General features: G+C 42.1%; 1 protein-coding gene across 1 annotated transcript in view; it reads left to right on the plus strand.

Annotated features, from left to right (window-relative positions):
- The window catches only part of LOC307038800 (uncharacterized protein), a 79873-nt gene that overhangs the window by 15928 nt on the left and 39504 nt on the right, over nucleotides 1–24441 (plus strand). The window contains exon 3 of the mRNA XM_079680476.1: nucleotides 23503–23691. Within this exon, the coding sequence (XP_079536602.1) occupies nucleotides 23503–23691 (189 nt within the window). The remainder of the gene's footprint in view (nucleotides 1–23502; nucleotides 23692–24441) is intronic.

Genomic DNA, 24441 nt, shown 5'->3' on the forward strand with positions numbered 1-24441 from the left:
CAAGCCAATTGCATTACTTACTACAACTTGAATTTAGTTTTAAGTCAATTAACGCAGAAATCAGAGTTCAAATTACACACAATATTAAGTTGATGTAATTACCAACATTATTATGTCAACACAACTTATAAATTAATGTTTGCAACTTAAAATGTTTATCTAAATCAATTAACTCACATTTTTATCTTGCAACCATGCATTTAATTAAGTGGAGGTGAAAGGTCGCCTGAATTCGTTTTTAGAGTGTACCGTCTCACAGAACTATTCACAGTTCAAAGGCTGCTAATTTTGGTCAAACAGCAATTTGCCTATACAGTGCAACTGGGCTATCTATTTGAATGACAAAAGATGACCCTCACCTTAAAATGTCCTTTGTATATTTCTATTTGTCTTAACTGTCGGAACTTGTCCAGGCATGTTAAGTGGGAGTGGACTTGAACTCCTTAACTCAAGGTGTAGAACAATTAAGTTATCAAGCCAGTTGCATTACTTACTACAACTTGAATTTTGTTTTAAATCAATTAACGCAGAAATCAGAGTTCAAATTACACACAATATTAAGTTGATGTAATTATCAACATTATTACGTCAACACAACTTATAAATACATTTGTGCAACTTAAAATGTTTATCTAAATCAATTAACTTACATTTTTATCTTGCAACCGTGCAATTTACTTAAGTGGAGGTGAAAGGTCGCCTGAATTCGTTTTTAGAGTGTATCATCTGTATATTCCTTTCTAACCATCAGATTTAACATTTCTGACAGAATATTACTTATTCCCCGCTGCAACGTGAGGCTTTACAGCTGCACAGACTTGATGAGAATGAAAACAAATATTTAGAAACTTTTAAACGAAGAACCCCTTTGATAGGAAAAGGTCCATGAAGGATAGTTTCCATCCAAGTTTTACGTCAGATCTGAAGCCAGTTTATAATTCCTCAGTAATAAGTGTGTCAAATTCTTGATGGAATTCCAGCCAAGTCAAGTTCAGGACATGTAAAGCTTTTCCTACCCTTACTTGATCTCTCCTTCCTGAACGTAAACTGATTGATTTAATGAATTTCTGCCACGCTACAAACCCATCACCACCTTGAGCCTCACACCTCTTGCAGTACTTGTTGTGTAATTTATATGTTCTGGATATTTGAAGAAAGAGACTGGAGACAGCAGTTCATGATTCTGGGTGTTTACTGAAATTGAATACAACACTCTCTTTATAAAGTCACCCATACTGTAGGACATAGCCTTACATCATTCACTTTCAGAATCTGTTCTTTGGACAGTTTGGTCATCATGTTCTTGAAAATAGTAAAAGCATAAATGCCCAGATATACATGTTTACTTAACACCACTCAATACAATATATAGACAAACATTCATAATCTATTCATTTATCAGATAAAGGATTTGTCTTTTTCTATTTGGTACTTAATATTGGCTAATACGAATGTACTTCAGGATACTCTGGGAGTCTTCACACCAGCGCTGTTTGGTCCAAATTAGCCAAATGAGAAAACTCATGACTTTTTCTTAAAGTTTCCGAACCATTGAGTTTTGCCTTTGTGAACGCAAACTCGAACGTTGAAAGATACAAAAAATGTATCATACTCACATTAGTTTAACTCAGGAACTACACCTTTAAATGAAATGAACATGACGCAGGCAGGCATTCTTCAGAGGTTCACAAGTGACATGTAGATATTATATGTCAAGTATTCACATGATGTGAAATCATGTGATACTCAGAACATACTGGTAAATATACTGGTACATTCACATACAGGCAAGTCTGGGTTTTAACAAGAGAGAACATACTTTTCACGTTGACTTTTTTTTTTTAAAACTTCATTGTTTTCATGTTTCCTACCGAATCAATATCACAATTCACTCTTCAAAAGAAATGTTTTTTAGCCTTTAGGTTTGATAGCCATGCAGATAGTTTCTGTTTTATCTGCTGAGGTTTTGAGAACCTCAGAGTATGATAGTTTCAAGATAATGGTAAAAGTAAGAAGATATTATGTTAAAGGGGATTTTACACATCAAAGTCCGCTTGGTCTTGGCGAGGACTGAAAACGTTTTAAAAGGCCTTTTTTTGGAAACGTGGATCCAGAGGGAGCTATGTAAAACGTTGATTGGGGCTTAAGATTACAAGTTGGAAAAATGAAGTCTCGAGTTGTGGAGGGAGAAAGAAGAGAGTCCTCTGCAGCCTGCTGCTCATCTCTGCTGTAGGCTGCAGGCTGGATGCTCATGCTACAACACATCACATCTCTCAAAACCACTGTTCTCTGTGAGTATGATAATGTTTCAGGACTGCAATATTAAATTGGTGAAGTACTCTAAACTAGAACTAGAAAAAGCCCCCCCCCCCCGAAAAAAAACATGAGGCCTTTTGAATTTTTTTCTAAATAAAAACCAGGGACATTTTTTGTTTTGCGGTCCATATCTCATTAAAATATCTAATGTTACTAACTATTAAAGACAAAATGGGGACAATTCTGTTTTAATGTAGGCTAGTTTGACCATTGTAACTGCTGTGCAGACATACTGATAAAATAGGGCTTCTAAGTCATTTTCTTAAATAAACTCACTAATGAAACCAGTTCAAAACGCATTATTCTTATTCTTATCATTATGAGCGCAGTAACCTTAAGGTATCTAATTACTTATTTTTGTAGTATTCCATAACTTAATAACAGAGATGGTCAAACTAAAGTGGAAGAGACATGGCAGAAATCCTACAATGAAGCGGGCAGTGAAGTGTTCTCCCGTATGTGAGAGAGGGCGATCAAGAAAAGAGAGCGAGTGGCCCCGTTGAGGGAGTTTACAGATGAAAAGACACAGAAAGACAGAAGCACAATAACAAATAAGGGTTGTTTTTTTTGTAAATAACCGACGGTGTGAAGAGGAAGTAAAGTCCCCTGGTTTGTCCCCTACTCTAACTGCCAGGAGAAAACTCAAAATCAATTTAAGTACATTTCCGGGGACAGATAGACCCGGGGATTTGCCACCAAAGCCAGGCGGGCATTTGGTATGATCACCATAGCCATATGAGGCCGGAGGGCTGTCCTTTGCTTAAAGCTGTCAGATTCTAAACAAAGTCACGTGACTGGGGGCAGATGACAGCGCTGACAAGGTGTATTTTATCGCAGCAAGACGCCACAATACTAATTGTGGGCTTACCAATCGGCCACAACAGAAACAAAAAAACCTCTTGCTCTCTCCAGAGGGACAGGTCAGCCAAAAAGGGCAGTTGCCCGGGCAACATTAGCCCGTACCTGTGCACGTCCCTGCCCTGCTTCATCTTAATATAGTTCCAAGCTGCAGTCATTTGTGGTCCCAAACTGCTAATAGTATCCCCTTAAATGAGCTCCCATTTCCTCATCTCATCTGTGCCCAGCATGACCCGTAGATAGGCCCTTGTAAATTCTCCCCCCATCTGGCTCCTTTTAAGTCTATGTCAGACTGTCCATAATCGCTCTGTCAAAATGGCATCCCGTCACCACCGCTTGTTATGAGGTAGCACAGAGCAGGAGGCTGAGACATACCAGAGTCTGAGCCAGCCCCCTTCATGTAACATGAGGAAATGAGTTTGTCAGGACTATTTTGGAGTTGCTTTGAAGTCTTATTTTGCCCCCTTTGCCTCCAGGGGGACAGCACAGAAAGCAAAAGCGGGGGCTGGGAGGTACAATGTGGGGAAATCTGCTGAAATGCCCTCAAAACCCAAAAGGCACTGATGTCTTGATCTCATGCCTGGGTGGTTAATGCTCACAGAAATGCATCTCTGGCAAGATTTATGTCATTGTGTCGCATGCACAGTCATTTATTGTGGTTTGATTTTCCTTGTTATGTGTTACTTTGTGCATGCATAAACATGGCCCTAGGAGAAAACTTCATTATCCTGAGGCCTATATCACTCTGTTTTATTCATGCATCGTTTACATTTTGCACTTATAATTTCAAAGACAATTGTAAATATTTTATAGCTTTAAGCCAGTGAGGTAAATTCATTCATGTAGCAGTCCAGTCAAATCTGCATTTTAAGGAAAATACTTTTTTTTTGTTAAAATCAACTGCTGTTGCAAGAGACACTAGATACAAACAATTAAACAGACAGATCATAATCCCAATGCTGCAAAAGACATAATGTTATCATCACATTGTACAAATTCATAGATCAATAGCCAGCAGAGGATCTGTCGATATTAGCCAGGAGCAACGGGCTCCTCTGTGGATAGAAGGGGGAGGGGAATATTCCTTAGGCGGACCAAACAATGATTTGTATCCACTCAAAGGCAAACACAAATGTGCACAAACGCTAGGGACTACCTTAAAATTACTCCACACACTGGGGCATAATGCATTAAAAAGTAATAAGCCCGTAACTATCCCATCAGCAGTTGACCTTGACATGAGTTTTTGGGGGCAGCAAACAGGCCCATCTTCTCTCAACACCCCCATTTGCCTCTATGGAAACAGTCGAACAACAGTGAGAAATTGCAGAGCAATAATGTCAACACAACTTGAATTCACACATGCGCACATGCACACACAGCCCCGTGTACACACAGGCTCTTTAGTGAAGATGGTGGATGCCTCCCACCCCCTGTTGCGTCCGGAGCGATGTTCCTGGAGTGGGGACAGCGAGGGGACATCCCGCGGTGCTGTTTGAGCGTCCTTGCCAGCTCCAGACAACTTCACTATCCCAGCCCTAGCAGGGGGCGATAATCACATCAAGCTCCCCTGACAAGAGGCATTGAATTCAGCTTTGCTCCCCTTAAGAGTCTGGCATCCAGCAGTCTCTCCTGAAGATGCTGCTGACGTTACAATGAGAAGGTTTGTGTTTTCATTTTTTTATTCTGTGCCATTGCTCTTTTTTTTTCCTCCTCCTTTTTTTTCCCGCCGCTCCCCTTGAAATGTATTTAGGAACGATTTGGGATGTCATGTCATGCGAAAATCTGAATTGGCAGAATCGAGTGTTACCGCCATTGCGCTAACTAAGAAGTGTTATTGTATTGGTGCCTTGTGTTAGCCATGGTGAATTCTATACAATATCTAGCTTTTGTCGGACTGTCCTGAGGGATATTTTGAAAAGTTTTCTCGGGAAATCTCTTTTTCATGTATGTCATTTGAAATGTCCGTAGATTGTGTTCTTCAATAGTCCCCATCGCAATGGTCAAAGCACAGTCAATGACTTTACATATGGAATTAAACACAAAATGACAAGAAATGACACACTATCGCTACGTTTACATGAGTACAAACTCAAGCTCTAACCCATACTGGGCGGTGTTTAGAAGAAAGGGATGCTATCACTTTAAGTCCCAAACCATGCTCAATCAATTCCTGCCGGCTCCTCTGGTTAGCAATAGCATTGTTATTTTAGTTTTCAGTTGTCAGCTTTTCTCTATCCATTCTCCATGTAATAGTTTTGTGACGGATATCTCGTAGCACAGTCTGCCATTTCCTGGTTGGAGATGTTTACGTCTTGTGAATGCCCAATATGCTTTAAATAGGGTTATTTCTGGGAAATGCTTTTCACTCATCAAAACTGAAAATAACAAGTACTAAGCGGGGGCATCCATTTTCATCTGAAATCCACAAAAACAACCACACTGGACTGATTTATGCAGCTTTGTGGTCCTGCGAAGCTCATCTGCTACCCAGGGAGCCTGGCTTCCAGCAGCTACACCCCATTCATCACCTGCTTTCAATGGCCACCACCAAGCAGCCTCGGGCTAGAAGGCCAGGTAGGGTGTCGGGTGGTGCACAATGTTTGGGGGATTAGCAATCAAAGGAGTGTGGAGGCTAGGGCCCTCCGTCCCGACCCGGCATTCACTCCTACCAGGGGAGCAGAGCTCCAGCAGTGACCAAGGTCAACGTCTCCAGCTCGGCAGGAGGTAACTGGGAAAGAACCCTGGGAACCAGCCGCATGCTCTCTGCTAATCGCGTGCTAGCAGGCTAGCAGCACAGCAGGAGTCTCACCCACATAACACTCATCTGTTTGTGCCGCTGATAGCATGGCTGACAACAGGATAATGCCTTGCTTTTACTTTCTTCCCACTTTCCCTCTCTTTTCTCTCTTCTTTCCATCTTTTGTTGATCTCCTTGCTCTGTTCAAACCCAATTCGATGGGATTTGGGTTTGTCTTTGAACTAAACTGCTGAGTTAGCAGAACGTTAAACTGCTACAATAGTCTTTTAAGTCAGGCATAAATTGCCCTCAGACTTGAGAAGGATGTTGGTGAGAAGTGTTACATTTACAATGACAAAGGACATTTGAGGATACAAAGTCCATTGTATTTCTCAAGTTTGCCTTAAGTTGCCATGGTTTCGTCTATTTCTTTTGTGAAAATCTTCTTTTTTTTGTTGAGCCTGATAATATGCAGTACTTGCTGAAGAGCAAACTTAGTTTTTTTACACAGAGAAGTCCCGTCTTTGCAACATCTATTGCCTTCCTGAATCTCATGTGGCGGAATAATAATTATGGCCATCGTTTTAAGCTGATTCGACATCCTGTGGTGCGAGACATTGGGTTGAGAAACCCTGATGGGACAGCTGGTTGAAGACTTACAGATTTTTTCGGAGTGGTCCATACATTCTCCGAGATCGTGAACTGGACAGATTAGCTTAGCCCGCTAGGTCCTACAGGGGGAGGCGGACGGTGAGGTAACGATGATGTAAATTGCATCGCTGTCGTATTCAAGTCGGAGGCACGAATGAAGCCTCCTCGCAACCCCACCCTCCCACAAACACACCCCCTGTTGGGATATTGGCAAGTTGTCATGACGACAGGGATGTTCTAGTGATGAAGTCTTGCTCAGCGCTGTCCAATCAGATCGTGGAGCTACAACCGCAGCGTGAACAGGGGAGGACGCACCTATTCCAGTTGCACAATGCTGAGAAAGGACAGGCGAAACCCTGGACCACCAACGGGAAATTGGCAATCCGGGGGAGGCTGTCAATGGGCTGCCATGGTTCGACAATACACAAACAGCGGGGGTCGTGGATACAGGGGCTGCCAAGGTAGGGGGTCTCCATCGTGTCTGAAATTGTTAGAGTCGCGATTCTTTGCTGCTATCAATACAAAGTATTAATGTTTTGTTTATTTCCAATGTTGGCATGCCGTTATTTAACATTTCCAATAATTTGTCTTTCACGCTGTTCCGGGATGTTGGTCGTAGCTATAAGATGGCTTCAGGTGCACTTTACCAAATTGGCAAATAGCTCCTGCAGGTGGTTTTTACAATTTTGAAACAGCTAGCGAGAACTAACACAAAAAGCACGGAGAATGATATGTAAGGAAATGTCATGTAGCGTTAACTTAAATGTAATTTTGTATTCATTTCACTGCGGGATGTGGACCAGCAGTACGAGAAGCTAATATGCAGAAACTGCAGGTAGCTAAGTGAACGAAAAACTCTCCCGGTGTTAGTTTGATTCAGGCCTTTCACTTCAAACCCAGGGGAGGATTTCTCTTTTTATTCCGCTGCTGGCCGACCAAAGGAGAAGCCAGGGCTGTTTGTAGCTCTATGAAAGATGGAGGGCTTGGTGGGGGCGCGCTCTGCTTTTTTCCAGGCACTGCAGGTAGCCATTATGGTCATCGCCCTCTTAAGCGTATTATTTCAACCCATGAAATTGCAGCTGTTTACAACTGACATTCTGTTTTTTCCAAATTTCATCCTGTTCACAAGATAATATTGATTTGCATGTATTTCTTTTAGCAGTTAATTTCAGCACCACAACCTCTTCTTACCCCTCCCTCGCTCAGCTCTAGCCCCTCTATCATGGGGTCTCAGTGGGGCACCATTCGACAAAATGACCCCCAATAGAGGTTGTGTTGTGCTCTTCAAACTTAAGTATCAAATGTAGGTTGTCAGCATGGCAAAACCACTTTTATTAGCTCCTGGCTGGATATCACCATGTTTTTCCTCTCTTTAGTTTGCTATTTTTGCAAATGACTGTTTCAAAGTGAGATGATAAGCCCAGCAGGATGGCTAGGGGGTCATTGTGTTGTTCAAAAGACTGGTGAACCAGTAGTTTACGTTATTTTAAAGACAAGTTCTATATGATATTAAAAAAATGTATGTCTTACTGGACAGACTTTGTCATTATGCCAATCTGCAAATCATTTTCCCTTACTAGATTTATTTACTGTTTGGGTAGTTTTGATAACAGATAATTGGTTTCACATAATGCAGGGAAATTTAGAGCATCAGAGCTGGCAAAATGTTTCATGCAATGTTGGTTGTTCATATTTCAGCTACAATCAATGGGATTAAGTATGAGATGCATAACAGTTTTATGTTGGATGAGGGTTTCGCATTTTGATTCCATATTCAAATTCAAAGTGAATTCAAAGTTATGGAGTCCAGTCATGGTGATACCAAACTTAATGAAAAATATGTAAATGCTTTAATCCAACCCAACCAAATGAACAAACCTCAAATGAAGACATCCTATGGCTTGTGCAGCCAGTTTGACATGAGATATCTAAGCTATTTGGCCTGTACAGATAGTGTATGTTTCAGCAGTTGCCTAAATCAAGGAAACTGGTGACTGGTTTTGTGCTTATAATGCCAAAAGCAGTTAATCCCTTCAAGCTGATTGCTCGACTATTATGTGCGATGGAAATCAGCACTGCCCAGAGCAAAGAGAAAACATGCTGTACTTGTTTAACCTTCATGCAACCCCAAGTCAATTCAAGCTAATGGCAGCCATATTGGGATATATAGAGATTAAACTTTGACAGAGACTTAAAACAGGGTCTTTTAGTCATTGAAGTGTATTCAAGATTTTGTAATAGAGCGTCTCAATGGCCATGAATATCATTTTACTCAGGAATCAGTCATTCACATGTGAAACCAGCTAACTCAGTTAAAAGCTGGTTCTTCACGTCCACTTCCAAGTTGTAGAGAGAGTTGGGGGGGGGTTCCCCCAGCTTTGAAACTACACACCACAAATGTTCTGAAGAGTGTGCGGACTATGATGTCGGATTGTTTCAGAGCGAGAGGGTTTGAAGCAGGGAAACCGCTGAAGTGCGATGATTGCCCTTCTTGTGATGCAGATTAGTAACATGTTGGTGACTAGGGTCAGATGTGGTGAGCTCGGCACATTCCTGTTTACTTTCTGACCTCAAGGCTCGGGAAGATGTTAGAATCATTGTGTTGACTGAATGGTGCGGCTTTAGCATGAATGTTGTGTTGTGTGGAAAGAATCAAATACATGTTTACATGCAGGATAATCCCTCTCCCTAAAAGTGTCATTACAGTTTATTAAATTATTGTTCCTTTTTCAAAGATCCCGCAAGTCCTGTAAATGCTGGCTGAATGAACATGTCAAAGAAGCCACAAAGACCTTGGGGAAAACCAACGCAACCTGTTTGGAATGTATTCATGGCATCATGTAATCAACTGCTGCTGATAAATCACAATGCTGAGAAAGAGAAGATAATAAGCTGATGTTTCATGGACTGCAATCAATCGCCAAAGACACATGTGTCACTAAATGTCATCTTGAGGTTGATTGGACCACCCAGAGGTATCCATTAAAAGCCATGCGGTTTTCATTGAAGAAGTTCTAGAGTTGAACCCCAAAGGCCGTCCCCCCTTCCCACCAACCCACAGATCCAGATCCTGTGATCTATGGCAGGGATCCCCTTTCGCAAATTACTGCGTTTGAACGGCATGGACAAAAAGAATCAAGACCCCTAGACTGCTGCTGTGGAACATGTCCTTCTTAGCAGTTAGCCGGCATTCCTTCCAAGAAGGAACCAGATCTAGAACAAACCATCTGATGACAGTCATACAGCAGACACTTCAGCGTTCACCATGACCCTAGGCTGGAATTGTTTATTATGACAATGTGAAGATGGGGGAAGCGCTTGGTGCAAATTAATTGCCCATCACTTGTCAATGCAGTGCTGACAAACTAGCCCTGTGAAACTGTTTCTCTCAGAAGCCGTCAGCCAAGGACAATGAAAACATCCCATTCCTTCCCCACCTTTCTACGTGTGATTTAATAGAGAGAGACGTGGACCACGGACAGAGCTGTGAGAGAGTGTACAGCAGCGATGTGGTCAGGTTGTAAACACACAGACATGAAGAGGGAGAGCGGGATTACAAACAGGTTTGATCTCCTCAGGGCTGTCCAGACCAGCTGACAGGGGAGGAGGGTAAAAGGGAGGAGGCGGGGGGGTGATTTGGGCAACCAGCTCTCTCTCGCCGGCAGCATTGTCATTTGGGCTGTCCGTATACATCTGAAAGTCCGGTATTGAGAGAAACACTACAATGAAGCAGGAGACAGGCAGACAGATGCACCTGGAGGCTGAAGACTTAGAAAACAGCTGAGACACACCAATTTGTTAATGGCACAATTTTCAATAGAGTCATAATGTTACCCCACTCCCTATCTCACTCTCTCTGTTTCTCTTCATCCATTGTTCATTGTTTTGAAGGCACTGAAAGAGAAGCTACTCTAATTTGTTCATCCATAATGGTCAAAGGAGAGTCCATACAGTACTACCTTTAATGCCAAACAAATCAAATTAGATTCTTGTTATCTTTCCTTTTTAAGAAGGAATCAAAAGCTTGTTTTAATTCCAGTGAAATTGAGTTCCATTTATCTTTATCCACTTGTAATATTATCCTCTTTGTTCATTTCCAATTGGTGTAGGAATGACTAGGAATAGGCAGATCAGGAGATAATGATGGTGGGCCTTTCTTCCAGCGATGAGGCCCAATGTGAGGATGACATGGTTTAAAGAAGAAGAAACATCCTCCCCTAGCCAATTTAGAAAGGAGAATTAAATGTCTAGCATAGCGAGAAAGAGAATAAAGTTCTTCAAGTTAACATCTAATATCATTTGTCGCTTAAAGGCAGATGACTTTTTCCAAAAAGGGTAATTGTACATCTGCAGGAGAAATGTGACCCATTAGGTTAAATCTCTTCTTTGTTAAATTGTTATTATGTGGAAAGGAGGATTTGGTGGTGTATAGTGATTTTAATCCATCTTCAATAGTGTCTGGAATTAAGATGTGAAGCAGTTTTAATAATTCACTGTAATTGTCAGCTCATTACATTGTATTAATCATAATCATCTAATTGCTTTTAAATATTCTTCGTGTTTGAATATTTAATGGTTGCAATTCACCGATTCCCAAAACACATGTAACAATTTATGTAGTACCATTCAAAAGGAATCAGTTGGTACATGTAGCATAGTGCAAGTTGAATTGGCAAATGTTCAGATGATAAAAGACTGAACATACCCAATGTGTATATTAATTAGGTCCCTGGGTAGTAGATACTAAGCTTTAACTCTACAGTAGGTATGCTATCATCACACCAAATGCTGTCCCATCATGTAGTAAAGCATATCTCCCTGTACCAATTCTGTAATATCTGACTTCACAGCCCTTTCGCGTATGCACTTGAATTATCTAGACCTTGCCCAAAGGAGGTTTATGTGAGGACCCAAATGGACATCAAACGGACATTATCCTGTGTAAATTGAGAATGGGATGAAGTTGCTCGTTCTCCGGAGGATCCGATGATGTTTTTATCGGAACTGATGCGAAACAGGAAGAAAACAAACATCAGAGGGAGACAAACAAGGGTAATTTAAACCAACATGCCAACAAAAATATCTAACTGGAAAGATTTAGAAACTCCCGTTGGTAAATCAGAAAAATTCAAGTAACGTAAACATATTTGGTTGCCCAAATACAGTCTCACTCCCTGTTAGTCCAATAGCGACGCTTGGTCAGGGTCCCGTGGTGTGCAGTTGTGACGCGTCGAGGCTCCTTCAGCTTCATAAACGGACGCAAAGAGCTTTCAACTGATTGCAATGTATTTTTTCGCATCGGCCGCGGTATTTGACGCTCAGGGAAGCACCGCATCGGTCCATGTCGGCGGCAGTTAAAGGCAATCTGAGCGTCCATTACCATTGGATAACTGAGGATTTTACCCCCCGAAATAAGTATTCTCCTTACAGTCGATTGATTTGACAGTGATATCTGCAGTACTCATCAACTCAAAAACATCAGATTATCCTTGTTAATTGCACAACATTGATTGGTTTAAATTGTGTACAATGGTTTTGTATTTTTCCCCTTCGACTCTGAGGAGTGATGGCCGAAGACACTACACTACCCATAATCCTCATCTATCGTTTGAGACTACACCATGCGCTGTGCTCGACAGACCCTGTGATTAGTCCTCAACCTCTGTGATTGGTTGACCTCCGACTGTATATATTTAAAAAAAAAAACGTTTCGCAAAAGATAAAATTATACTTTATTCAGCAGTGCTTGCTTTACTCTTTGAAAGTCATCACATAAATGCAATGTAATAAATGGTTCGGCTGTATTATATATTGCATCAGTATCGTATATTGTATCAGGGACAGAGTGAGACTGTGTTGTCCTGTCATGCCTCCTGCTCCCTCTAACCAGGGAAAGCCCCTTTTCTTCACCAAACTGAGTATGTCTAGTTAGTGAGACCTTTCTGACAGTATTTATAGATTTGGTTGACCAAGTGACAAATATAACTTTGGTGCAATCAGCGTAATGTCGTCCCTACTGCTACCTCTTCCCAGAAAACACTAAGTATATCCAGTTAGTGAGACCCTGCTGGCAGTGTTAAGAGATTTGGTTGACCAAATGACAAATGTAACTTTTGTGCTATCGGTGTAATATTGTTCCTTCTGTTAGCTCTACCCAGGAATCACCACATGCCTAAACCAAACTCAGTATTTCCAAAACCTTCAGAAAAGCTAAAACCTTCTGACAATGTTAAGAAAATTGGTTGACTATGTTGCAATCTGTGTAATTTTCAGTTTCCTGCTACCTATACCCAGGAACCACCCTTTGCCTAAACAAACTTGAGTACCTCTAGTGGAGTACTTCAGGAAAGACGACCGTGGGGGGGGGGCCGACTCTGTCGTCCGGTGATCTAACCGCCTTCTGGAAAAAGCTTCACAAGTACGTCGGTACGCAAATGCGCTTTGTGACACAAGTACGAATTTCAGATTGTTTCCGCGCATGCGTACCTGCGTACCAGTTACTGTATGTGCACCTCTGGTTATAGGGAAACTCCAGATTATGTGAAGAACTAAAACCCAGGAATACGAGAACAGCTTATGTGTTGCACATGCAGCCACCATTGTAAGGGGAAATCTGGTTCATGTAAAATTCAGAGCCCATGATGGGTTCATGCATTTAAGCGGCCATGATGGATACCGGCAGAAAAGAGTGGAAGCAAATGACAAATGATGATGTCTTGCCAGTCAGTGCAAGCACACAGCCTCATAGAAACACACACATGGGCATGCGCATACCAAGTTGAGATGGAACATCTGCCAAACACCGGACCAGTGGTTTCGTTAAATGATGAGGAGGGGTCCGGTGAACGTTCTGCTATTCATTTATCTCGCAATGCTGCCCATTGGTTTTAATTATGGTTGGCTCTTTCAAGTTAGTAATAGGCATGCTTCAAAAAGAAAGCTGTCCTTTTTGTGTTTAACCATTGTTTCTGTGGGACTTTGTTTATGTGTGTATGTGTGAGTGTGGTGTGTGTGTGATCTCTGTATGTCTGTCCTTGATTCTGCTTTCCTGTTCATCCATCTGTCAGTTTGCATGTGTACACACATTTTTGTAATTGATGAGCATTTCTTTGTGTGAGTGTGTGCACATTTTAGCGTGTGCTTCAACATGTATGTGTGGAATTGCTCTGCCTGATTTTTTTCTCCAGGCACAGCTGCAATTGGACTGGTTTGATGTGTAACCCAAGCCAGCACTTTAAAGGGCGAGGGGCCTGGACAGACGTGGTCTTGCTAGTATACCAGATGGGGCTTTATGATGAAAAGAGCATAATCCCCATCCAGGCATCACTTCCATCACTTGTGCACTACAAAGCCATTCACATCTTTTTTGTATTGCAAGAAATAATCTCTTTTTTTTCCACTGCAGTCCCAAACAGGGCACATTTTTAAGCTTCTCTCCTCCTTCTCTTGCTTTAACTCCATTTCTGTCTTTATCTTCCCCGTCTCTGTTTCTTCATCCCTGCGTATATCCCTCATCTCTCTCTTTGCCCCCCACTCACCCACTCTCTCTTTGCTCTTGAAGACTTGCAAATGTGGCATTAGCTAATATTCAGAGAGCCAGGCAAGCGATCCCTTTTTATTCACCAGGGCTCCACTGATTGAGCTACAGTTTGTGCATTGGAAATGAGTGTTGCTCTGGGGCTGGCAAACCCCCTGCCTCTGATTGGTATTCAATATACATGTCACTGCAGGACATGCTAGTTTGGGCTTACTATCTCTCTTTCTCTCTCTGTTGCGGCGTGTCTCCCTTTCGTATCCTCTCCTAATTCCAGTCATAGAAAATGCCTTTCTTTGCCACTGTCACTTACAAATTGGACACAGATGCAATTAATAGGCTTGGCCAGGCTCGTATAGTAAATGTTTTCATTTCTGTAGCATTATGTAGCATAGCTTTGACACAGTCCACTATATTTGGATATAGTACATGGAGGCTTTACTTTACAATAACATACCAAATGTAGGCCTTGTTCTAATTTCCCACCTCCTCCCTCAGCACATTTAGTGCATATATCTCTCTTCCATAATTTCAGTAGCAAATGAAATCATCAAACTAAATAATTGGTATTCACATGGCACACTTTTGCATAGTATCTTTCCATAATCTAGTTTCTATTTTTGTGTTTGCCTGCAGTGCATATCTGTATGCAACTCACTCAATTCCCTTGCCCTTTTTGCACTAAGTGATTCAGTTTTTTTTAATCATAAAGTATACAGCATGCAGCAGATCCTCCCTCATTCTTTCTGTTGCTTGTGTTCCTGCTTCTTAGAGCTTCTCTGTCAGCACCAGGGGAACAGAGGATTTCTTTCTGTCGTACGCTTACATCACGCTTGCAGAATATGTCAGGGATTGGACTCACATTTACATGAGGTGCAGTATGCTAAGGAAAACGAGGTGGCCGGAGTGGTGTGTGGTTTAAACATGAGTGAGCTGGGACTAAAAGCATGACGTACACTGGAGCACTGGAGCATCAGTGGTTGGCTTCTGTAATGTTGACGATAGATAGATAGATAGATAGATAGATAGATAGATAGATAGATAGATAGATAGATAGATAGATAGAGCAATATATTAAAAACATAAACATAATATTGTATGCCTAAAAACAGTGCAGAGTAGCTTGAAATTAAATGTAAAATATATCCTGTGTATGTACTGTATGTGCAGATTTTAAATCACATTCAGTAAGAGAGGCAGGAGATTCAAATAATTTACAAAGGCAACACGTTTTTCTTCTCTTCCCCATATACAAAGTAAGCATGAATGAAGCATCCACATATAAACCTGTGTTCAGTCACTGTACACCAGAACATAGTTAGCAGTGTTACTTCAGGAGATATTTATGGGATCAGAGCACACTGCATCTAGGTTTTGGGGCCAGCAGACTTCTGAACACATGGATATGTTTCCAGATCAAACTTCCTGTTCTGAGCTCTCTTTAGGAGAGAGAAAGTAGAGTAGTGTGGTGTTGGTGGTGAGTCAATACTCCACTCCAGTGCAAGACACAATCCCTCCTCTCCTGCTGGAATCTGAGGGCCTATCTGTCGGCTCCTTCTTGTGGGCTGCGTTCCAGATTTGCCTTGGCCCTCCTCCAGGTGTGGGAAGTGAAGTGTAAACAGTTTACAGATCTGCAGTGGCTGGGGAGGGCCGAGGACTTTAGTTGGGAGGAATGTAACCTGAACACCACTTCACAGGGAGGCAGCCCTGCGAGATGGCGCATTCATGCATATTGTGTCAGGGCCTGACAGGAAACTGACCCAGCAGTTCAAGGGAGAGCCGGCTGCTGAGAGCGCCTGCTGACGTCAGTGCTCATTTGGGGGGGGGGGTTCTGCCAGAGGCATGGATGCCGCTTGGCTCTAAGCTGTCCCACCTGATACTTTAGGCTGTTTGCAGCAGTTCTATCATCCGTTAACATCACATTTGTAAACAGGTGTGAGATGCTTATTGTATCCTATCAAGCATCTATGCTACACATTACATTTGAATGTGAATAATCACATGTTATTTGCGTTATGTGATATTTCCATCTTCTCCTTTTTTTGCATTTCCTTGCAAGAATGGAATTACATAACTCACGCACAAAAAATATATTTCTTTTGAAATCGACACCATTATAACTTAATCTCTTATCAATGCTTCATTGACATTGGATACGTGTCTTGAATTGTTCAATGTTCTAACCTCTAACCCAATTTAGTTTAACTTTAGCCACAAAACTTTGTGAAGATGCAACCTAACCCTACTCTGTTTCAGAGAAACCCTAACCCTAATGCAGGCGTTATAAAATCCCATTACAATAAATCTAAATCAAAAGAGACTTATTAAAACAAAACCAACCTTCTAAAGTGAAACAGAAGAAACTGAGACATTTGGGAGTTTAGCACCTAGAATGGGAAATTACTCCAAAAACTGCATTCTACATTTCTTATAATGCAACTCAACAGTGTTTTTTATTAGAGCTACTCAGGGGTTTGGAAAATACTTTGGAAAGGACCTTCCGAAACAAGAGAAGGTGTTATTAAAATGTGTTTACAAGATGAGTGGGACTCTTTATAACAAGAAAACTGAACTACATGTGTGAAATGAATGCTCCTTTCAAAATAATGGCCATGATTTGTGCGTGGTTAAGCAGTTGCTTTTCAGTGGGAAAATAGGGTTTGTCTGATGGTCAGACTGATTATCTTATCTATGCTTTGCTTTAACTAATCAGCGGTAAGTGAAGTGTCCATCTGCTTTTAGTCAATATAAAAGTTTCAGTCAAAGTCTTTCTCAAAGTTCGATTGATTATGTTCTGCAAGTTTGTCTTTTGTTGGTCGAACGCACTTATTGTAAGTCGCTTTGGATAAAAGCGTCAGCTAAATTTGATGTAATGTCATGAAGCATGCATTATTATAGATGCATCAATATGCACTTCATGTTACTTTACACTTACAATGATAACTTATGATACTGCATGGACTATAACAGCATAATATGAGTTGAGGTGGGTATAAGAGTATAGGCTGTCATAATGTATCATCATAAGCCCAATCATTAAAAAAAACTAGTCCATCCTAAAGCCATCCTTATAAATCATATCTATAATGTTAATGATTTATGAGGTAGTTCATCAAAAGGCATTATGTGTGTTTGTCATAAAGCACTCTAAATACATTACATTTTTATACACTATTAACGCCTTTATATAGCAGTGTCACAATTTTGTGTTTCATGTTTCCTGTTTAATTTTGAAATACATTTTCTCCTTGTGTCTTGTCCTGTTTTGCTTCCTGTGTTTTCCCTCCTGTGCCTGGTTGTGTGATTGTGTTCACCTGCTGCCAGCTTCCCTCCCCAGCTGTGTCTTGTCTTGGTGATTAGTCTTGTGTTTTCAGGCCTGTCTTCCCTTGTGTTTTCTGTAAGATCGTCCTCATGGTTTCCTCGGTTTCGTTTCTGGTTTCTTGTCTGCATGTTCTGGATTTCCCTCGTATGCTTTGACCTCCTGTGACCTCAAAAACGTCCCAGTTTGTTACTAGTTTGATATTTTTCTTTTAGTTTGACCATGCCTTCTCCTCCAGATTTTTTGTGTGTAATTTGTACCAGCTTTTATTTAATAAAGCGTGCCATTTGTTTATTCTCTGATACCTGCCTCCCGGGTTTTACACTACGTTTCGGTCCTGCCTTCTTTTACCCCCCGTGACAAGATGTGATCTTCATAGAAAGTGTTACCAATTTCTTCCCAATTTTAATGGATGTAGCTATGCACCAAGCTAGTTATAGGACAAATGACATCCGTTTTTTTTTATCACAAAAGTTACGTCATACCAGACCTTCTCAAGAAATCAGAACTGTGGCAGGCAATTCAGATATCTGGAACTTGGCGTATTAGCAAAGAACTAGGCCAGAACATATTGCAAACTTGAGTTTTATCTCACTGTGGCTAATTCAAATGAGATGTTTCACTTGTGAAAGCATCGAGAAATACATACAAGTAGTATGTTAATTCCTGAGATGGTCATATCACCTGTATTCATGAGCTGGTGTCACATGGTGTGGATGCTTGTTCTGTTGTCTGAGAATGAATTGAGCTGAGCCTGCTGTGGCTGCTGCATTAAACTCAGAGAAGGAGAATGAGGTACTGGCAACAAAGAGCTTTGAGGAAGAAGACACGTATCTCCAAGGACACATACCACCCAGCAGATCAAAGGACCTAGAGGACGTGTTTGATAGGGAAACCACACTGTTTTTCAAAGCGTTGTAGTTCTGCATCTCACTAGCCCACCAAGGCCCATGATAGAAATTCTAATACACCTGCCTGTCAGTTAATTTAAGCCCTGTGCTGTACCTTGGGGGAAGGCCGGCTAGTCTTTAGAGAGCATCTTTGTCCTGCTGCATGCTCCTCATTAATTATCATTCCTCAATCAGCTCCTCAATAACACAGTTTATTGTTTGAGTGTGTTTTTGTGTCTTGTCAACAGTCTCTTGTCTTGGAAGAAGACACTGATGTTTGACAGAGGAGGAGATCACAGTTATCCACAGATTCACTCATATCATCTCAGCCTACCTTTGGGGGTGTTGTGTGTTACTGAGGAGACGTTTGGTTGTCAGTGTTGTTGCATTTGATCATGGGAGGGGGGGGAATTCGGAGTGTGTATCTTTTGTTTGTCTGCATAACAACAGAATATATGGTAGAGGACATGAGAAGGACGTGAGAAGAGATTTAGCTCGATGTTTGAGAGCGATTGTGTACTGAAAAGCAGTATATTTTGCTGTAGACGAATGCACAACACACACACACACACACACACACACACACACACACACACACACACACACACACACACACACACACACACACACACACACACAGACAGACAGACAGACAGACAGACAGACAGACAGACAGACAGACAGACAGACAGACACACACACACACACACCCCCCCACACACACGCACACACACACACACACACACACACACACACACACACACACACACACACACACACACACACACACACACACACACACACACACACAGTCCTGTCATTCCAGAGACACGTCCCCTTCCCTCCAGACAGACAAGAAGTCAACCCTGTCTGTGTGTGAAGTTCGCAGAGAGGACGAAGTGATGGGCGATGGCAGCCGATCTGAGATCAGCCATGTTTCTACACATGGCAGCTGTGGTGTGCAGTGCAAAGTAAACCCCTACACTTGATATTCACAGCTCAGCAGATGATGCGTGTGTCTGATTTATCTTGGCGGGAATCGTATTGGACATATATATTTTCCAGCTCAACATGTCTGTTTAGACAATGACGGGGTTACGCTGCATTCTGCTGGCAGTCCTGACAGATTGTGTCTTAAAACCCTGACAAAAGGTGTCCCATTGCAATGATATCACAGCATGGCTGCAGCTATGGATGATACTCAGGGTTGGGAGGTTTTAAAATTGCTTGCCGATACAATTACTGATTACCTGTTAGAAAGAAAGAAGTTGAAATGTTCTTATTTTGTATTCAAAGCAGGTCACAGTGCGGTGCGTGTTATGCCTTCCAGCTGTGAAACGCTGTCGTTGTCATCCAAGGACTAGAAATCATTTGGCACAGTAATGTTTCCTGATTTGAACTTCTAGCAGCAGCAGTACCCATTTCATTTAAAATAAATTAATCATTCATAAGAAGCCTCTTTTCATGCTCCATGCAAAAATAATATTGTTGAACTGGTAAGTGCACCAAACTATTATGCTTTCCATTTGTGTTATTCTCGTTTTCTGCTAACCACATAAAATAATCGTAATAATTTCCAAGCACTTTGTCATTTTTCAAAGGTGAAGGCGATTGTTTGAGATAATAGTAAAATTGTCCACTAATTATTAACTTAGATTCATTTTACAAGGAGAATGGATCGTCTTAACTAACCAATAAGGTCTAAGACATTTAAATCTGAGTATTTAACATAGTAAAAAACACTAATTTAAAATAATATTTAATAATATTAAAAATATTATATGGTAGAAATAAAGTTAAGTGTCCATTCACATTTTCTAATGTATTAATACTAGGGCCGGGACTCGATTAAAAAAATTAATCTAATTAATTAGAGGCTTTGTAATTAATTAATCGAAATTAATCGCATTTTTAATCACATATAAATATTTGACCTGAGAACAGTGAGAAGCAATTTTTTTCACATGGATTTTAGTATCATGGTTGACACGTCTCATCAACGTTGCGTGGAAGTCGGAAACAGTACCGAAGGAGTGGCAGACCGGGGTGGTGGTTCCCCTTTCTAAAAAGGGGGATCAGAGGGTGTGTGCCAATTGCAGAGGCATCACACTACTCAGCCTCCCCGGCAAAGTTTACTCTAAGGTTCTCGAAAGGAGGGTCAGGCCGATTGTCGAACCTCAGATTGAGGAGGAACAATGCGGATTCCGTCCTGGTCGTGGAACGACGGATCAGCTTTTTACTCTCGCAAGGATCCTGGAGGGGGCCTGGGAGTACGCTTATCCAGTCTACATGTGTTTTGTAGACTTGGAGAAGGCGTATGACCGGGTTCCCAGGGAGTCACTGTGGGAAGTGCTGCGGGAGTATGGGGTGAGGGGGTCTCTACTCAGGGCCATCCAATCTCTGTACTCCCAAAGCGAGAGCTGTGTCCGGGTCCTCGGCAGTAAGTCGGACCCGGGCTGCGCTTTGTCACCAATCCTGTTTGTAATATACATGGATCGGATTTCGAGGCGTAGTCGTGGGGGAGGGGGTCTGCAGTTCGGTGGACTAAGAATTGCACCACTGCTTTTTGCAGATGATGTGGTTCTGATGGCTTCATCGGTCTGCGACCTTCAGCACTCACTGGATCGGTTCGCAACCGAGTGTGAAGCGGCTGGGATGAGGATCAGCACCTCCAAATCTGAGGCCATGGTTCTCAGCAGGAAACCGATGGACTGTCCACTCCAAGTAGGGAATGAGTCCTTACCCCAAGTGGCTGGCACGTCCAGCTGGGAAGAGACCAAGGGGTAGACCTAGAACCAGATGGAGGGATTATATCTCTTCGCTGGCCTGGGAGCGCCTTGGGATCCCCCAGTCAGAGCTGGTTGATGTGGCCAGGGAAAAGAAAGTTTGGGGTTCTCTGCTGGAACTGCTACCTCCGCGACCCGACCACGGATAAGCGGGAGAAGATGGATGGATGGATGGATGGATGGATGGATTTTAGTATACCATTGACTATAATGACTGAATACATAAGCTTAAGCAACAAAACATTGTTTATTTTTTTCAAGGTGGTACTTCACCAAGACCAACAGAAAAGTGCAATTTTTGCCATAAAGTGTAGCAATAGCATAGGAATATAGTACATTTCAGAGATTCAGGTAGCCTATAGGTAGGTAGACCTTCTTTAAACTATAACACTTTGTTTTTTAAGTAAAACACAATACTTTCAAGTACATTCAGAACATTGGAAACCCTGACTATTAGGAAACATCTCTCTGTTGCTTCAGAGGCCATAACAGACTTTGTTGATTTACCAACAGTTGATTTAAAAAATCTAATCAATTTCAGTCCAACTCTCTCAATAACCTTGGCCAAAACAATAAACAGTTCAACATAAAGTGCCAGTTGCACCAACAACGTACTAAATAGTTCAACATAAAGTGTACCATTTAAAATCAAATAAAACAGTGCCAGTGATTGACCTCAATCCCTCCTATTCTTCCAATATCCTGATGAAAAATAAAATCTCTCTGTTGCATAGGCCACTGTTTGATCAACGCGAATTGGGTGTGGGTCCTTGTACTCCGAGTCGGGCTAACGTCCATGCTAGCTTCCACGCTAACTGCTATATGTTTTGCATTGAGTTGATACTTGATGCTTGATGTTCTGCGGTGATATGCGAATTCCTTTTTGCATAATTTGCAAACAACCATGCTCTTATTGACGCTTCCATCCGTCCGTTTTTTAAAACAAAATGTCCTATCCACGGGGCCAACCAAAGCGGTCTCATCAGCTTCTTCGTTCATGTTTGACTATTGTTCACTGTGGTTTGTTGTTCTCTGAAGTCATGAACGTTAGTTGGTGCTCCAGTATAATCGGTACCCCTGAAACTCATCCAGTGAGAAATGTTCCGCGGTGCAAAAATAAGTGCGATTAAAATGCGTTAATTTTTTTAACGCGTTAATTTTTGTGTAATTAATTAATCTTAATTAATGCGTTAAAGTCCCGGCCCTAATTAATACATGTTCCTTCTAATAATACCCATTTCTACCCAGTGTTTTGGTACTCTGATTACCAGTTCTTGTTCAGGAATTGAAACAGATACAGTTTTTGATGGATCCTAATAATAAAGTCCATTGAATGTGAATCTAGCAGTCTGATGATGATCTGGTTATAAACAGTGGCTCTTGCTTGGGGTCCAAAGAGCATTTCGCCCTCTTGAACTGATCACCTCCCCCACGGTTCACTGCCATGGAGTGCAGCACTTCTTTAGTTTCCCACTCTGTCTCTGTGACCTCCTATCTCCAAACCAAATGACCGGTTAGGATATTGAGAGGGGAAATTGCGTGCATTCCTCCATAATCATAAGAGGTATTTAAATCTGCTCTCTAAATAATTGTGTTGTCTAGCCGGGAGCATCCAATGCATTTTTCACAAAATAACTTTCTGCTATTTACATTCCTAAAATATAATGTGGTTTACTTATGCAGCTAGACGGCCCGGACCAAAGTGTTTTATTCCCGGGGACCAAGAGAGGCGGAAAGACAGAGACAGGCGGGGGGGGGGGAGGTTGGGCTGAGAAGAAAAAGTTCAAAGCGTGTGAGGTCAAGCTTGAGGGTCACTCTCTGTGCCTTTTCACTGCCAGCGTGAATACATAACCGCCAATTGACTTTCTAATCGGGAGGGGCCTCATAAAATATGCAGTTTAATAATCACGCTCATCATGGGTCCTTTTTTGTTTCCAAATGTGTTTTGGAGAGCTGTGTAATAAATAATGATGGGGCTGCCCGCTTTCCTTTGACTCTATGTTTCGCCTCTGAAATCACAAATGACAGCCAACCATTTCCCTCACCCACCCCTCTCATAAAAGCCCTTACCTGCTGGATCCCCCCTCTGATTGGATCAAAGCTTTGACCTGTGTTGCTAGGTGACCTTTCCTGATCCCGCTGCTGCCTCCCGAGTGAGGACCCTTGCCGGGGCACCTGGGAATTATCTCGGCAGTGGCTCAGTCGGCGGCTGTCACAGAGCCCTTGTCTTTTTTGATGTCACCTCTGACTCCCCCCTCTGTAGCGAGGCCGGGGAGATCTAAGGCCCCCGCTCTGCTGTGAATAATAGAATATCTCCCCCTGTCTGAGACCACCCCTGTCACCTGTACCCCGTGATGAAATGTTCCCATGCTTACCTTCAGGGGCGATGTTCTTCCTGTCTGTTCCAGGGTATACAGCCAGGCATCGAGGGCCGGCCGCGGGAGAGAGCTGTCGACAAGGTGGGATCAGCTGGTGGGGCCCGGGGGTCCCGGGGGCCGGAGAGCTGCCTGGAGCTGACGCTGACGGATGACAAGGGACAGCTGGAGAAGCAGAGGACTCTTCGCTCTCTACTCAGAAATGATGGACCTCAGGCAAAAGTAAGACACCAATGGATGTAAAGTGTCCTTTCACATTTGTCCAATCACAAACCTGCATATGACTCATTACAATTCACTTGATTTATATGAAGTGTGGCTTTTTATCTGATCAAGAACTTCTTTGATCATGATATTGACTCCATAGTATTCTTATTTTCACAGCCCCCTCCCCCCCAGTCTCATGCCAGTGGTTGCTGACAGACCTCTGGCCTGTTGGGCTAACCCACAGTCATTGGAAAGGGATTCCACGGCTGCTCACAGCTGTGTAGGAGGTTAACACTTTAACATGGCGATCCCTGCGTGTGAGGTTGCCAGTGCCGATGCGTGCACAGATGGACTGATAGATGGTTTTCTAGTAGAGTGTGAGGAACTGTTAGAGAGCTCGGTTTGTGTCGCTGCTGTCACTCATCAGATTCCCCAACCAGAAGGTTTCTCTCTTCCAGTTGCATTCAAATGGTCTTAAAGCATATTTAGGTAAGGGTTCACTCATAGTACATGATATCAGTGATTATGAATGCATCACAGATGATTGCACGGTAAATCAGTGTGCAGGAAATAATGATCATGGCTGTGTGGCCATCAAAGCCGCTGTCCTTATGGAGCACATGTGTGTGTCAGGCATCATCTGCTGTGGATTATTGTGGTATGGGAATGTCTGTGGCTTTATCCGGCCCCCACCATTGTGTCACCATATGTCACCTCTTATATCCTTTTGACAATTATGATATATTCTTTATGATGTGCAGATTA

The sequence above is a fragment of the Notothenia rossii genome (genome assembly GCF_949606895.1).
Source record: "Notothenia rossii genome assembly, chromosome: 1".
Classification (NCBI taxonomy): Eukaryota; Metazoa; Chordata; class Actinopteri; order Perciformes; family Nototheniidae; genus Notothenia; species Notothenia rossii.